This window comes from Procambarus clarkii, chromosome 62 (assembly GCF_040958095.1).
Source record: "Procambarus clarkii isolate CNS0578487 chromosome 62, FALCON_Pclarkii_2.0, whole genome shotgun sequence".
NCBI classification, from domain to species: Eukaryota; Metazoa; Arthropoda; class Malacostraca; order Decapoda; family Cambaridae; genus Procambarus; species Procambarus clarkii.
The window spans coordinates 7422709-7439872 of NC_091211.1; the positions used below are offsets into that span (position 1 = coordinate 7422709).

Below are 17164 nucleotides of genomic sequence, written 5' to 3' on the forward strand. Positions count from 1 at the left end.
GCCCCAACAAAATGACATACATTCCTGTCCATTATGGGCATTCTAAATTGACAGACGTCTCTTTTCAAACTGAGCCCAACACAATGACAGAAATCCCTGTGCAGACTGAACCCTACAAATTGACAGTTATTCCTGTCCATACTGGGCACAAAATAATGACAGACATCCCTCTCAAGACTAGTTCCTACACAATGACAGACCTCCCTGTCCATACTGGCCCCTTCACAATGACAGTTATCCCTGTCCATGTTGGGCCCTTCACAGTATCAGACATCCCTGACCATACTGGTCCCTATACAATGACAGACATATCCTTTCCACGTTTGGCCTTACACAATGACATATTCCTGTCCATATTAGGCCCCTCTCAATGACAAACCTAGCTGTCCAAACTGGTCCCTTCCCAATGACAGATATCCCTGTACATACTCGACTTTACACAATGACAAACATTCCTGTCCATACTGATCCCTACACAATGACAGACATATCTGTCTGTACTGGCCCTTTCTCAATGAAAGATATCCCTATCCATACTGACCTCTACACAATGACAGACATCTCTGTCCATACTGGTCCCTTCTCAATGACATATCCTTGTCCGTACTCGGCTTTCCACAATAACAGACGTCCCTGTCCATAATGGCTTCTTCACAATGAAAGACTTATATGCCTTTGCTGTTCCCTACAAAGTGACAGACATCCCTGTTCATACTGGCATCTACACAATGACAGACATACCTGTACAACACAACGACAGACATCACTGTGCATACTGGCATATTCACAAATGACAGAAATATCCTGTCCACGTTGAACCCTACACAATGACATATATCGCTGTCCATAATCTCATCAACACAATGACAGACATCCGTGTCCAAACTGGGCTCAACACAATGACAGACTTCACTACCCATGCAAAGGCCCTTCAAAATGACTGTCATCACTGTCCATACTGACATCTCCACAATGACAGACACCCCAGTCCATACTAGGCCCTCAGTGACAGACTTTCCTGTCCATACTGACTTTTCAGGACGAAAAATATCTGTTATGACCCCTTGTAGCATGAGTGGAACTAGTCTACCCAGTAAGAGTTATTCTGCTTTCTGGACCAGAAATTAAGAGGTCAGAGGAAGAATATATATATTAAACGTCGGTGAATATTATAAGAATACAATCAGAGGATGAGCGTCTATTATTATTGATTTGGAGATGAGAAGTCGATACTTTGGCAATGTGACGTGATGCTAGCAGGACGTCATGACCTTACTTTAGTCACAGCAGTCGTCAGAGATGGTTTTACGTCGTTGATCTCCTGGAGGAGGAAGAATATAGTGCCCTGTGCAGCGGTGATGTGAAGGATACTTGTTTGGAAGTGTGAGGAAACTGTTGGAGACCTAGTGCACCATTACTCTGGGATTTGGATATATTAGAGGCGGCCTGGAAGCGAGTTGGTCACCCCTTTGTGGAACTCTAATTGTATGCTCCCTCAAAAGGAAGGAAGCAGGCGTTTCTGCGTTAAGCCTGTCGGGCGACTCCGTGTACTCAAGTCAGGACTCGAGGAAGCCTTGTGAAGCAGTCCAATAGCAATTTTTGTGGGCTGCGTGCCAGGGAGTAAGTGCTCCACATCATAGATCCCTGTAGTAAGCTTGTTTAATCAGTTGCTTGATTAGCTACCAGTATTTGATCGTGTACCCAGCGATCATAGTGAACATATGTGTAGTAGGGTAAAGATTTTATTGAGACTAAAATAAGGAATTAAAGTTAAGAAAACTTGCTGGTGGGAGCAGTGATACGTCTGCTCTCGATGGAGGTCAAGGGGTGACTGTGGGGCATTGGTCCCTAGCATCATGGCCGGGCGGAAGCTTCCAGTGGCGTGTCAAGACATTTTTCCAGTTTGGACTCGTCCAGGATGGGGGGAATACCCGCCACAGTTGGATGGCGCGGTGCGGCGTCGGTGGCCGAAATATAATGCTGGGATTTAGGTTTATTACTTATGTTTTGCTAGGAATTTTTTTTATTGCCATGGTAATAGTATTGCAGGTTTGTCAGGGAAGAAGTTAATGGAGCATCTTCGAGGCTGGAGAAAAAGTTAATGGAGGAACTTCGAGGCTGGAGAAGAAGTGTATGTTGAAGTCTGAGGTAGAATGGAACTCTATAGTGAGGAGTTGAGCTTCGAGCAATGTAGGGGAGCTACACGTTTCTGTGTGGAACTAGTGGAGGAGTGCCACTGATGTTGGAGTAGGACTTCGTTGAGCAGCAGACTGGGAGAACTGCTGAAGTTTCTTTCCTGATGTTTGGAGGACCTAGATATATGCATTGATGATGAGGCTCTAGGAGCAGAACAGGGGATCTTTGTGGATACATTATTGTATAAGGGGAGTGGATATTGTATAATGTGGATACATTATTGTATAAGAGAGTGAGAGTGAGAGAGAGAGTGAGAGAGGGAGGGGGAGAGAGAGAGAGAGAGAGAGAGAGAGAGAGAGAGAGAGAGAGAGAGAGAGAGAGAGAGAGAGAGAGAGAGAGAGAGAGAGAGAGAGAGAGAGAGAGAGAGAGAGAGAGAGAGAGAGAGAGAGAGAGAGAGAGAGAGAGAGAGAGAGAGAGAGAGAGAGAGAGAGAGAGAGAGAGAGAGAGAGAGAGAGAGAGAGAGAGAGAGAGAGAGAGAGAGAGAGAGAGAGAGAGAGAGAGAGAGAGAGAGAGAGAGAGAGAGAGAGAGAGAGAGAGAGAGAGAGAGAGAGAGAGAGAGAGAGAGAGAGAGAGAGAGAGAGAGAGAGAGAGAGAGAGAGAGAGAGAGAGAGAGAGAGAGAGAGAGAGAGAGAGAGAGAGAGAGAGAGAGAGAGAGAGAGAGAGAGAGAGAGAGAGAGAGAGAGAGAGAGAGAGAGAGAGAGAGAGAGAGAGAGAGAGAGAGAGAGAGAGAGAGAGAGAGAGAGAGAGAGAGAGAGAGAGAGAGAGAGAGAGAGAGAGAGAGAGAGAGAGAGAGAGAGAGAGAGAGAGAGAGAGAGAGAGAGAGAGAGAGAGAGAGAGAGAGAGAGAGAGAGAGAGAGAGAGAGAGAGAGAGAGAGAGAGAGAGAGAGAGAGAGAGAGAGAGAGAGAGAGAGAGAGAGAGAGAGAGAGAGAGAGAGAGAGAGAGAGAGAGAGAGAGAGAGAGAGAGAGAGAGAGAGAGAGAGAGAGAGAGAGAGAGAGAGAGAGAGAGAGAGAGAGAGAGAGAGAGAGAGAGAGAGAGAGAGAGAGAGAGAGAGAGAGAGAGAGAGAGAGAGAGAGAGAGAGAGAGAGAGAGAGAGAGAGAGAGAGAGAGAGAGAGAGAGAGAGAGAGAGAGAGAGAGAGAGAGAGAGAGAGAGAGAGAGAGAGAGAGAGAGAGAGAGAGAGAGAGAGAGAGAGAGAGAGAGAGAGAGAGAGAGAGAGAGAGAGAGAGAGAGAGAGAGAGAGAGAGAGAGAGAGAGAGAGAGAGAGAGAGAGAGAGAGAGAGAGAGAGAGAGAGAGAGAGAGAGAGAGAGAGAGAGAGAGAGAGAGAGAGAGAGAGAGAGAGAGAGAGAGAGAGAGAGAGACAGACAGACAGACAGAGACAGAGACAGAGACAGAGACAGAGACAGAGACACACGGCTGTGGATAGGGTGACATTAGACGCTAATTCACTAAAAGGGGATTTAGGAGATCATTTCAAACAAGTAGAAAGTGGGGAATCACGGAGGCTCAAGTAAGGTGTACACAAGACGTCGAGGCCAGTTTAAGAGCCGTACCCTTAAATAGGTGACACTGAACCCTTCTTCAAGATCAAGATGTGTACAGGGTGATCTTCTCGGTAAATTGCAAGCACTCCAGTGTCCATTGCTGGTCGACCGACGGTAGCAGGAGTGTGGCTGCCGAGGTTAGCTGATTTTCTCTCTGGGAGTGGTTGGGGACGCTGTCCGCCTGTACGCAAGTAACAGTCTGGTGTAATAACCAGAGCTCCCTTTTGGGTTTAAATCCCCAAACAGCTCATATCTTTACGTATGAGACATCCCTGTTCATACTCGTCCCTACACAATGACAGATTTCCTTGTCCATAATGGTCCCTAAACAATGACAGATTTCCTTGTCCATAATAGTCTTTACACAATGAAAGACATCCCTGTCCATACTGGTACATACACAATAACAGATATTCCAGTTCATACTGCGCCCTACACAATGACAGACATCCCTGTGCATAATGGGCCCTTCACAGTGACTTACATTCCTGCGCATGATTGGCTCTACACATTGACAGACATACCTGTCCATATTGGGCTCTTCACAATGACAGACATATCTGTCTATGCTGGGCTCTACACATTGACAGACATACCTGTCCATGTTGGGCTCTTCACAATGACAGACATATCTGTCTATGCTGGGCTCTACACATTGACAGACATACCTGTCCATGTTGGGCTCTTCACAATGACAGACATATCTGTCTATGCTGGGCTCTTCACAATGACAGACATATCTGTCTATGCTGGGCTCTACACAATGACAGACATACCTGTCCATGCTAAGAATAACTCAAACAAATATGATGGATGGCGGGTTTTGAGATTTTATATCTCTGGTTGAGGTAAAACTACATATTTTTAATGTTTTTTTTTTTTGTTGTTTTAATACATTTTCACCAACAGGTCTGACAGCGCTACAAATTATGCTCCAGCAAGGACTGACTGTGAATGCTGGTCTTATTCAAGGTAATTAAACCTTTTGTGTTTATGTTTCCAAGTCTTCTGAAGAATAGTTTCAAATAGTTGCCTTGTTACATATTTTTAATGTCAAGTTTACGCAAAATTTAGGAAGATATTTACATTACTTTTCCTGAACAAAAAATGTATTTAAAATTTCCTTACCACTCTTCTGTTTGGTATCACTGTCTCAATACACGTGGAGCCTTGTATGTTTACTGCAGTTAAACGTCTACATGATCCAAAGATTTCAATGTTGTTCATACTAGTGAACATCACCTACCAGTGAGGTTCAGTATAATATACTGCCCAGGTTTATATTTATAATACATGAATATTTAAAACGACACTTTTTAACGAAAAATATTCCTAGACATAAATCACAACGCACACCACATCCACGGTTCCTGCCCGCCATCTGAGAAGCTGGAGAACCTCGACAATCTGTCACAACTAACCTTCTATCATGCATGTAACCAATATTGCAACCCATTTTGTGCAATAAAGTTTTAAATAAAAAAAATTACAAATATGTAGGGGATGGTAGAAGACAATATGTGAGTGTAAGTGGGAGCCTTATTAGTACATATTCTCTTCTTCGAAGCTGGGTTCGAGTCACTTCTGGGGTGTGAGTTTTCAGTCGCATATAGTCCTGGGGACCATTCAGGCTTCTTCGCATTTGTGTTCCTCACGTGTGCCCCAAAGAATGAGATGATTTGATAAAATGCTAGTACCATTCGGCCCAAGATTACCATCCGAGTGCCGGTGGGGAAGTGGTTCAAATAGCTTCGGCTATCACTTCCTTTTGTCCGGTTGTGATGGTCAAGTGGATTAAGGCGTCCTGTAGATACCAGTTGCGTTGCTCCTGGAAGAATGGGTTCGAGTCACTTCTGGGGTGTGAGTTTTCAGTCGCATATAGTCCTATGGACCATTCAGGCTTGTTCGCATTTGTGTTCCTCACGTGTGCCCCAAAGAATGAGGTGATTTGATAAAATGCTATGCCCAAGATTACCATCCGGGTGCCGGCAGGGAAGTGGTTCAGATAGCTTCGGCTATCACTTCCTTTTGTTTGGTCGTGATGGTCAAGCGGATTAAGGCGTCCTGTAGATACCAGTTGCGTTGCTCCTGGGAGTATAGGTTCGAGTCACTTCTGGGGTGTGAGTTTTCAGTCGCATATAGTCCTGGGGACCATTCAGGCTTATTCGCATTTGTGTTCCTCACGTGTGTCCCAAAGAATGAGGTGATTTGATAAAATGCTATGCCCAAGACGCTGGTCCAAAGCAGGGTGATCGGTGAGGCCCCGGGATCCTTCAACATGTTGGACCTCGAGGAGCGTGCGAGGTACGACGTGATCAACAGTGCTGTATTCCATTCGTCTAGGCTGACTCCGGAAGTGTACCGGAAGCGTTTCAGGGTACTAGTGCTCCGGAGAGATCGTACGCCGAGACAGCCCAGGAGATGGAACGGAAGTTCTCTAAATGGTTAAAAGCTGAGGGAGTGTAATCGGATGAAGAGATCAACCAGCTGATGATTATGGAGAAATTCATGTCTGTACTCAACGGTTTAACTTAGAAAAAGTGTTTCCTTGACCTGCTGTTGGATACATGTAAGACCCAAATCTAACTGAGATGGTTAGTGTCTGACCAGATTCTTGTTTATTTGAATGAGTTTTATTTTTAAAAGTTACTCTATGAATCAACTCATATTCATCTGCTAATTTAGCCCACTCATAAATATCTTTGGGAAATTTCTCAATGAAATGTAAACTAACATTAGAAGATTTGCAAGATAAAATTTCTTCTACTAAGAGTAATTTTTTAAGAAAGTCCAGATCCCAAATTTTTAAGAAAGTCCAGAGCCCTAATTTTTAAGAAAGTCCAGATCCCAATTTTTTTCAGCATCTAGCCATTTATTAAATATATTATATTTCTTCTGTGCAAATTTTACAAAAGATTGATCTGAGTCTCATCTTAGTTTTCTGAACTTTTGCCTATAAGCTTCAGGAACAAGTTCAGAATCAGTAAGGATGGCTGCCTTTACCGTGTCATAGTCAAAATTGGTCACTCAATGGCATAGCTGCATATATCCGCTGTGCCATCACTACCAACTGACCTTGCAGAAGAGATACCCACTGTGTTTCAGGCCATTCCATACACTCTGCCAACTTTTCAAAATGAGTGAAGGTCTGTTCTGGATCTGTCTCACAAAACTGAGGAAACTTGGCATTTGTGTTAAACTTTAACTGACCAGGTGTTTCTAAGTCAACCACACCGGTTATTTGATCTAATTCCCAATTTTGCTAGCCTAATCTCTTACTCTGATTATGTCTGAGTTTGCTCCACTTCTAAACTCTTTATAGCCAGTTTTATTTCCAAATTCTTCTGTTCTTGAGCTTGCTCTGCCTCAAACTACTTATGAGCTGGCTCTGCCTCAAACTTTATCTGAGCCTGTTCTGCTTCACACTGGAGCATCCTAAACTCCAATTCTGCCTGTCACTGAGTCTGAGTCTCGACATTCCTGTAGCTGCAACATTTGCACCACTGGTGGACGGGGTCCTAAACTCAAATATTTCATGTGGGAGAATTGGTTCATCCACCCTGTGCATCATTATCTCTCTTAGCAGTTCCGTCTTCACCATTTCCACGTGCAAAATAGCCCATAGTGCTTGCCAACAGTCACTAAGATAGACTTTTTTGCCGCTTTCAAAACCTCAACACTGGTATTGTCGACAATTTGCTGTGCTACTGAATTCATTTTGTTTGCTAATATACAGCAGACTCAAGCACAAAATTTAAGCTCCAGCATCACCTTTCTTATATTGGCAGAGAATTAGATTGGAAAAACTGATGGGGTGACTAAAAAAACTGCTTAGCTCACATGACTGCCCTACAACTGGAATTTTTTGGCAGTCGTGAAGACTGTTATCAAATTTTAAACACTTTTGATAAACATTAATAAAATGTACACTAATAATGTAATGGAATACATAAACTCATTTTATACCAATATTAAAAAAATCTAAATTTCTACACATGTCAGAGTGAAGAAATAGGCTACATAATTTTTATGTCAGGCTTCACATGCTTCACATCCACTTTTATCAGGTCTCTCCATCAGGCTTTCCAATATGTGACGTCCTTTCGGACAGGACACCTAATTTGTCATGTTTTTTCATGTTTTATTGTCTTGGAAAATAAGGCTTTTAATTGTGTGGCCTCCCGGTTGCAAATTTCTTCCAAGGAAACATTCTCTACATTTATAAAATGTTTAATACAGACTAACCTCTACAAGAGGTAACGTTCGTTACAGCCACAAATATGGAAAGTTTTTATAGAATACAATTTTTAATTATTTTGCTTAGCAGCGAGCGTTTATACCTAACCCACTCAACCTATTTTTCGCTTTCTTCAGACAAGTTGGACAACATGTGCTCGTTTGGTAACGCGAACTACAGCTTGGGGTCCAACAGGTGAGTACCGGAAAAAAGTTAACAAGGAATCTTGCCTTTTGCCAGCTATTCCTCACTAGACAAATCAGTATCCTCACGAGTCATGCAAATATAGACCAAAAGGTCTCTTATGCCATATATATATATATATATATATATATATATATATATATATATATATATATATATATATATATATATATATATATATATATATATATATATATATATATATATATATATATATATATATTTATATATATATATATATATATATATATATGTCGTACCTAGTAGCCAGAACGCACTTCTCAGCCTACTATGCAAGGCCCGATTTGCCTAATAAGCCAAGTTTTCATGAATTAATTGTTTTTCGACTACCTAACCTACCTAACCTAACCTAACCTAACTTTTTCGGCTACCTAACCAAACCTAACCTATAAAGATAGGTTAGGTTAGGTTAGGTAGGCTTGGTTAGGTTCGGTCATATATCTACGTTAATTTTAACTCCAATAAAAAAAAATTGACCTCATACATAATGAAATGGGTAGCTTTATCATTTCATAAGAAAAAAATTAGAAAAAATATATTAATTCAGGAAAACTTGGCTTATTAAGCAAATCGGGCCTTGAATTGTAGGCCAAAAAGTGAGTTCTGGCTACTAGGTACGACATATATATATATATATATATATATATATATATATATATATATATATATATGTCGTAACTAGTAGCCAGAAGCCACTTCTCAGCCTACTATGCAAGGCCCGTTTTGCCTAATAAGCCAAGTTTTCCTGAATTATAAATTTTCTCTAATTTTTTTCTTATGAAATGATAAAGCAACCCATTTCATTATGTATGAGGTCAATTTTTTTTTATTAAAGTTAAAATTAACATAGATATATGACCGAACCTAACCAACCCTACCTAACCTCACCTAACCTATCTCTATAGGTTAGGTTAGGTTAGGTAGCCGAAAAAGTTAGGTTAGGTTACGTTAGGTAGGTTAGGTAGTCGAAAAACAATTAATTCAGGAAAACTTGGCTTATTAGGCAAATCGGGCCTTGCATAATAGGCTGAGAAGTGCGTTTTGGCTACTAGGTACGACATATATATGTATATATATCGTACCTAGTAGCCAGAACGCACTTCTCAGCCTACTATGCATAGCCCGATTTGCCTAATAAGCCAAGTTTTCCTGAATTAATATATTTTCACAAATTTTTTTTCTTATGAAATGATTAAGTTACCCATTTCATTATGTATGAGGTAATTTTTTGTTATTGGAGTTAAAATTAACGTAGTTATATGACTGAACCTAACCAACCCTACCTAACCTAACCTAACCTATCTTTATAGGTTAGGTTAGGTTAGGTAGCCGAAAAAGTTAGGTTAGGTTAGGTTAGGTAGTCGAAAAACAATTTACTCATGAAAACTTGGCTTATTAGGCAAATCGGGCCTTGCATAGTAGGGTGAGAAGTTCCTATTAGGCTACTAGGTACGACATATACCAATATTAAAAAACTTGGCTTATTAGGCAAATCGGGCCTTGCATAATAGGCTGAGAAGTGCGTTCTGGCTACTAGGTACGACATATATATATATATATATATATTTATATATATATATATATATATATATATATATATATATATATATATATATATATATATATATATATATATATATAAATATATATATATATATATATATGTCGTACCTAGTAGCCAGAACGCACTTCTCAGCCTATTATGCAAGGCCCGATTTGCCTAATAAGCCAAGTTTTCATGAAATAATTGTTTTTCGACAACCTAACCTACCTAACCTAACCTAACCTAACTTTTTCGGCTACCTAACCTAATCTAACTTATAAAGATAGGTTAGGTTAGGTTAGGTAGGGTTGGTTAGGTTCGGCCATATATCTACGTTAATTTTAAGTCCAATAAAAAAAATTGACCTCATACATAATGAAATGGGTAGCTTTATCATTTCATAAGAAAAAAATTAGAGCAAATATATTAATTCAGGAAAACTTGGCTTATTAGGCAAATCGGGCCTTGCATAGTAAGCTGAGAAGTGCATTCTGGCTACTAGGTACGACATATATATATATATATATATATATATATATATATATATATATGTCGTACCTAGTAGCCAGAACGCACTTCTCAGCCTACTATTCAAGGCCCGATTTGCCTAATAAGCCAAGTTTTCCTGAATTAATATATTTACTATATTTTTTTTCTTATGAAATGATAAAGCAACCCTTTTCTCTATGTATGAGGTCAATTTTTTTTTATTGGAGGTAAAATTAACGTAGATATATGACTGAACCTAACCAACCCTACCTAACCTAACCTAACCTATATTTATCGGTAAGGTTAGGTTAGGTAGCCAAAAAAAGCTAGGTTAGGTTAGGTTAGGTAGGTTAGGTAGACGAAAAAACATTAATTCATGAAAACTTGGCTTATTAGGCAAATCGGGCCTTGAATAGTAGGTTGAGAAGTGCGTTCTGGCTATTAGGTACGACATATATATATATATATATATATATATATATATATATATATATATATATATATATATATATATATATATATATATATATATATTTGCATACTAGGCTGAGAAGTGCGTTCTGACTACTAGGTACGACATATATATATATATATATATATATATATATATATATATATATATATATATATATATATATATATATATATATATATATATATATATATATATATATGTCGTACCTAATAGCCAGAACGCACTTCTCCGCCTACTATGCAAGGCCCAATATGCCTAATAAGCCAAGTTTTCATGAATTAATAGTTTTTCGACTACCTAACCTACCTAACCTAACCAAACCTACCTTTTTCGGCTATCTAACCTAACCTAAGCTATAAAGATAGGTTAGGTTAGGTTAGGTAGGGTTGGTTAGGTTCGGTCATATATCTACATTAATTTTAACTCCAATAAAAAAATATTGACCTCAAACATAATGAAATGGGTAGCTTTATCATTTCATAAGAAAAAAATTAGAGAAAATATATTAATTCAGGAAAACTTGGCTTATTAGGCAAATCGGGCCTTGCATAGTTGGCCGAGAAGTGCATTCTGGCTACTAGGTACGACATATATATATTTATATATATGTCGTACCTAGTAGCCAGAACGCACTTCTCGGCCTACTATGCAAGGCCCGATTTGCCTAATAAGCCAAGTTTTCATGAATTAATTGTTTTTCGACTACCTAACCTACCTAACCAAACCTAACCTAACTTTTTCGGCTACCTAACCTAACCTAACCTATAAAGATAGGTTAGGTTAAGTTAGGTAGGGTTGGTTAGGTTTGGTCATATATCTACGTTAATTTTAACTCCAATAAAAAAAATTAACCTCATACATAATGAAATGGGTAGCTTTATCATTTCATAAGAAAAAAATTAGAGAAACTATATTAATTCAGGAAAACTTGGCTTATTAGGCAAATCGGGCCTTGAATAGTAGGCCGAGAAGTGCGTTCTGGCTACTAGGTACGACATATATATATATATATATATATATATATATATATATATATATATATATATATATATATATATATATATATATATATATGTCGTACCTAGTAGCCAGAACGCACTTCTCAGCCTACTATGCATGGCCCGATTTGCCTAATATGCCAAGTTTTCATGAAATAATTGTTTTTCGACTACCTAACCTACCTAACCTAACCTAACCTAACTTTTTTGGCTACCTAACCGAACCTAACCTATAGAGATAGGTTAGGTTAGGTTAGGTAGGGTTGGTTAGGTTCGGTCATATATCTACGTTAATATTAATTCCAATAACAAAAAATTGACCTCATACATAATGAAATGGGTAGCTTTATCATTTCATAAGAAAAAAATTAGAGAAAATATATTAATTCAGGAAAACTTGGCTTATTAGGCAAATCGGGCCTTGCATAGTAGGCTCAGAAGTGCGTTCTGGCTACTAGGTACGACATATATATATATATATATATATATATATATATATATATATATATATATATATATATATATATATATATATATATCTATATATATACATATATATACATATGTTGTACCTAGTAGCCAGAACGTCGTACTCGGCCTAGTATGGAAGACCCGATTTGCCTAATAAGCCAAGTTTTCATGAATTTATATATTTTTCCCAATTTATTCTTATGAAATGATAAATCTGTCCATTTCATTATGTATAAGTTAATTGGTTTAAATTTGAGTTAAAACCAACGTAAATATATGACCGAACCTAACCAACCCTACCTAACCTAACCTAACCTAACCTATCCAACCCTACCTAACCTAACCTAACCTAACCTATCTTAACATAACCTTAACTAACACAACTAAGTCAATAATTTATGTTCTTAATATAATATAATAATAATAATTCAAATAATCTAATTGGAAACAATTGATTGAAAAAAAGGAAAACACTCGGCCTATTAGGCAAATCGGTCCTTGCATAGTAAGCCGAAAAGTGCGTTCTGGCTACTAGGTACGATATATATATATATATATATATATATATATATATATATATATATATATATATATATATATATATATGTATATATATATTGTGATGATAATCTCCTTCAAGAGATTGAGCCTGCTCTTCCCTCCACAATCACGTCGTTGAAATTATATAAAACTACTAGGGAAGAAATGTCCAACAACGACAACAACATCTCCAAGGTTTGCCAGAGCGCAAAACGTTGCAGCCAGAGACACCTGTTCAGACTCAAACCGCCAAACTACCTGTTGATCGCTACCGGCTCCGCTGATTGGTCGCCGGCCTGGCTGCACCTGCACTCGCCCCCCCATACTACTTGATGTCTGGGGTCGCCACGACCTCAGACCTCAGAATGTTCAGTGCTTTCGTGGTTACCACTCCTCCCGGCTAGACGTTAGCGTGTACTGAGAGAGGTGGTAGCTTAAAGCCAATATTCCAGCACCTCCCTTTAATTTTGTGTTGCACTTCTTGTTATTTTATCTTAACGTAACTTTTCATTGTGTCATTTAATTATTCTTATTATTTTGATTGATTGATTTTATTATAAGAATTTGTTTGTCCATTTTTTCATGTTTTGATTTATTTAACGTAATTAAAATTTCATTGTTAAAGTTTACTTGTGTTTTGTGTGTCTTCTCCTTACCTTACCACAGACGAAGTTCCAGTTTTTCTACTTTTTTTTATAACTATGTGACAAGGCCATACCCCTAGCCTTAAACAGCCGAACACCAACGCGTTACCGTCACAAGTTATATGGGGGCCTGTCCGGGAGCTTCACTCAGGTACTGGTGCCAAGTGGTAATTTATGGTAAGCGTATTTAACTTTGTTAACGTAGCTTTACTATTTTTCATATTCAATTTCATTTTTTATAAGGTGCGGTGTATTGTGCATTACGAGAGTAACATATAGTGAAGGTGAGACAACTTTGGATTACGTGGTGACTGTAGGCCGCAGTCATACTCTTAATTGGTCATCTCTCCCTCCTTGTTATTACTCGTGTTTACCATCTTTGTCCCTTGAATATTTCTCATTCTGACAGATCATCATATTGGTACCCTGGTACTGTGGTCTGCCCCGGGTCAAGAGTACCCAATCTTCTGCAATCTGACTGTAGGAGGACAAAGAGGGCCATAGTTCCTCTAGCTCGAACTTTAGTTGCTGAATTGGGACCTCAGCAGCAGTTCTCGTCACCAGTTGACACCTCGCACCCCTACACGTCAGTCAGAGATGATGATACATACAACGGTAGGGAATTAGCTTACTTTTCAGAGCACAAAAGTTCGCTAATTCTGTAAGTATCATATTAAATTCAGTAGGAAAAACTTGCTTTATGTCCTATAGAGACTTGGCAAGGTATGCCTACATCCTTGGACTACCAATTTTACTTTTGAGACAATTTACTGTTTCATTTGTTTTCAAAACTCTGTTTCATTTGTTAGTAGGATTTTCTTGCCCTTATCCTCTTACATGAGTACCGGGTACAAGATTTCCTGCGCCCTTGATTTAATTTAATCATTTAATATCTTTTACTTAACTTTAATTGTTAAAGATCTCACAGGATAGGTACCAGTTGCCACGTTGTCCTGTTTCTGACATTCACTATTGAATATTCGTGTACCTTTATTTGCTAATTTCACCATGTTTCGTCTCCAAGCTTTCCGTACAAATCCAGCAGGTGAAATAGGGACTTTAAGTCGTGCCAAGAGGACTGAATTACAAACTCTTGCACATGAGTATCAACTAGAAGTTCCCTACCAAGCCAACAAAAATGACCTACACAACCTGTTGCTGGATTACTATTTAGAGCAAGGTAAGATCGACTCTGAAACTCATGAAACTTACTATATTACAGATAAAACTGATTTGGCGACGATGAAACTCAAACTAGAGCTGGCCAAGATTGAAGAACGAACAGCTGCCATACGGAGGGAAGAACAAGAACGAGAAATCACCCTCAGAGAACGCGAAGCTGCTTTGAGGAGAGACGAACAAGAACGCGAGGCCGCCTTGAGGAGAGAAGAACAAGAACGTGAGATTGCCTTACTCCAGGAGCGGGAACGCGTACGGCTTGAAACCAAACAACGCGAGTTGGAGATGCAACGCGAACATGACAAGCAACAAGCAACTCTGGCTCTAGAGTGTCGTCAACGTGAAATCGCCTTGGAAACTACACACTTCACTCAGCGCCAACAAGCTACTGCCAATCTTCCCGTCAGTTTTAATATATCACATGCAAGTAAGTTAATGCCATCCTTTGTAGAAGCAGAAGTTGATGTGTTTTTCACCACCTTTGAAACCCTTGCTAATCAACTCAGTTGGCCTGTCGACCAATGGGCCACACTTCTCAGAGTCCATCTTACAGGTAGAGCTGCAGTCACACTCAGTACTTTGGCGTCTGAGAATGACTACCACACTCTGAAACAAGCAGTGTTGGACGCCTACCTACTTTCCACAGAAAGTTATAGAAGGAAATTCCGTGACCACCTGAAGGCAAGTACCACTACCTTCCTTGAGTTTGCTAACACGAAACGGAGGTATTTCATGAAATGGCTGGAAGCAGCACATGTCTCTACTTTTACAGAACTCGTCAACCTGATGCTTGTTGAAGAATTCTTGAGACGTGTGCCGCCTCCTGTCCGCCTCTACTTAGCAGATAAAGAAGAAACCGACTACCTGAAGTGTGCTAAGTCGGCTGACACTTACAGCCTCATCCACCGGCTAACACCCGAACCATCCTCCAGTAAGAAGTCGTGGTACAGTTACGAGAAGGTGAGCCCCGATCAAGCTGGTTCACAACTGTACTGCAAGTATTGTAGACTCTATGGACATACCATAGACAAGTGTGGTAAGTCTCAATACAAGGGAACCACTGACCAACAAAGACCCAAACCAACTCCTCCTAAGTCCGGTAAGCCTGTGATGAATGTTGGTGTTGATGTTAATGATCTTTCTCTTTTCAGTAACCACCTGTATACTGGAACTGTCTCTGCCAACGGTTCAAATCCGGAGGGACGTTTCAAATTGAAGATCTTGAGGGACACAGCGGCTCTTCAATCGATCATCTTGAAGTCGGCTGTGCCCAACATCGTCTACACCGGAGAAACTGTCTTCATCACTGACCTCACTGCTACCACTCCATACCCTCTCGCCAGAGTCCACCTGGATTGTCCCTACGTGAACGGGGAAGTCCAAGTCGCCGTCAGGGAAAAGCCTTTTCCCATGCCTGGAGTGCAACTTCTCCTAGGCAACGACTTGGCAGAAGACCTGCAACCGACCAACCTGATCGTCATGGACAAACCCCAGGTGTGTAACTCTGTGCCACTAAACCCTATTCTAGAGTATGTTCCAGCAGAGGTTCAAGAGAGTGATGAAGTTTCTACTCCGGTTCTCGTGACCACCCGTGCACAAGCCGCACATCCACAGCCAGCTGACTCTACTGCTACCGCTGTCCCTCAAGACCCTCAGAAACTACCCCAGCATCTGACCAAGTTGGAGTTCCGTAAGTTGCAGAGGGAAGATCCTACTTTAACACCATTGTTTTTCCAGGCTGAGACTCAACCCGACAGTATTCCTGGGTTCTTCCTAGAGAACGACTTACTCTACCGCAGATATAGACCCAGTAAACTGGAGGAGGAGGACGATTGGGCCAACATCGAACAACTTGTGATTCCCACCAGCCTGCGGCCCACTATTCTACACCTGGCCCACGGAGCATTCTCCCACTACAGCTTCAACAAGACTTACCATGGGATTCGTCAAGACTACTACTGGCCAGGTATGGTAAATAACGTCAAACAGTACGTAAAACAGTGTCATACATGTCAGATGGCAGGTAAACCGAACATCTCCATTCCCAGAGCGCCACTGATTCCCATACAGGTGCCTGCGGAACCTTTCCACAGACTCATAATAGACTGTGTTGGTCCTTTACCTCGGACCAGTTCAGGTAACGCCTACATCCTAACCATCCTGTGTCCTACCACCAGATTTCCCATAGCAGTTCCAGTGAAGAACATCACGGCTGCTACGGTTATAAAACATCTATTGAAGATCTTCACTCAATACGGATTTCCCAGGGAGATTCAAAGTGACTGTGGTACCAACTTCACCAGTGATCTCTTCAAAAGGACACTGGAGGAGTTCAACATCAAACAGGTATTGTCCAGCCCCTATCATCCTGCTTCACAGGGTTCTCTTGAACGTAGTCATCAGACCATCAAAGCACTCTTGAAAAAGTTTTGTAGTGAAACCTCGAAGGATTGGGATAAGCAGATTGACCTTATAATGTGTATTTTCAGAAGTCTCCCCAATGAGTCCCTAGGAGTATCTCCTTATGAGATGCTCTACGGCCGTAAGTGCCGTACTCCCCTTAAGGCTTTCAAAGACTCTCTCCGAGATGCCACCTTCAGTGAGCATCAGAATGTGCCCCAGTT

General features: G+C 40.2%; 1 protein-coding gene across 1 annotated transcript in view; it reads left to right on the forward strand.

Annotated features, from left to right (window-relative positions):
- The first annotated feature begins 4616 nt into the window (after positions 1-4616).
- Positions 4617-17164, forward strand: part of LOC138354256 (uncharacterized) — a 77187-nt gene continuing 64639 nt past the window's right edge. The window contains exons 1-2 of the mRNA XM_069308166.1: positions 4617-4711; positions 8114-8171. Coding sequence (XP_069164267.1) covers positions 4669-4711; positions 8114-8171 — 101 coding nt within the window. The 5' untranslated portion in view covers positions 4617-4668. The remainder of the gene's footprint in view (positions 4712-8113; positions 8172-17164) is intronic.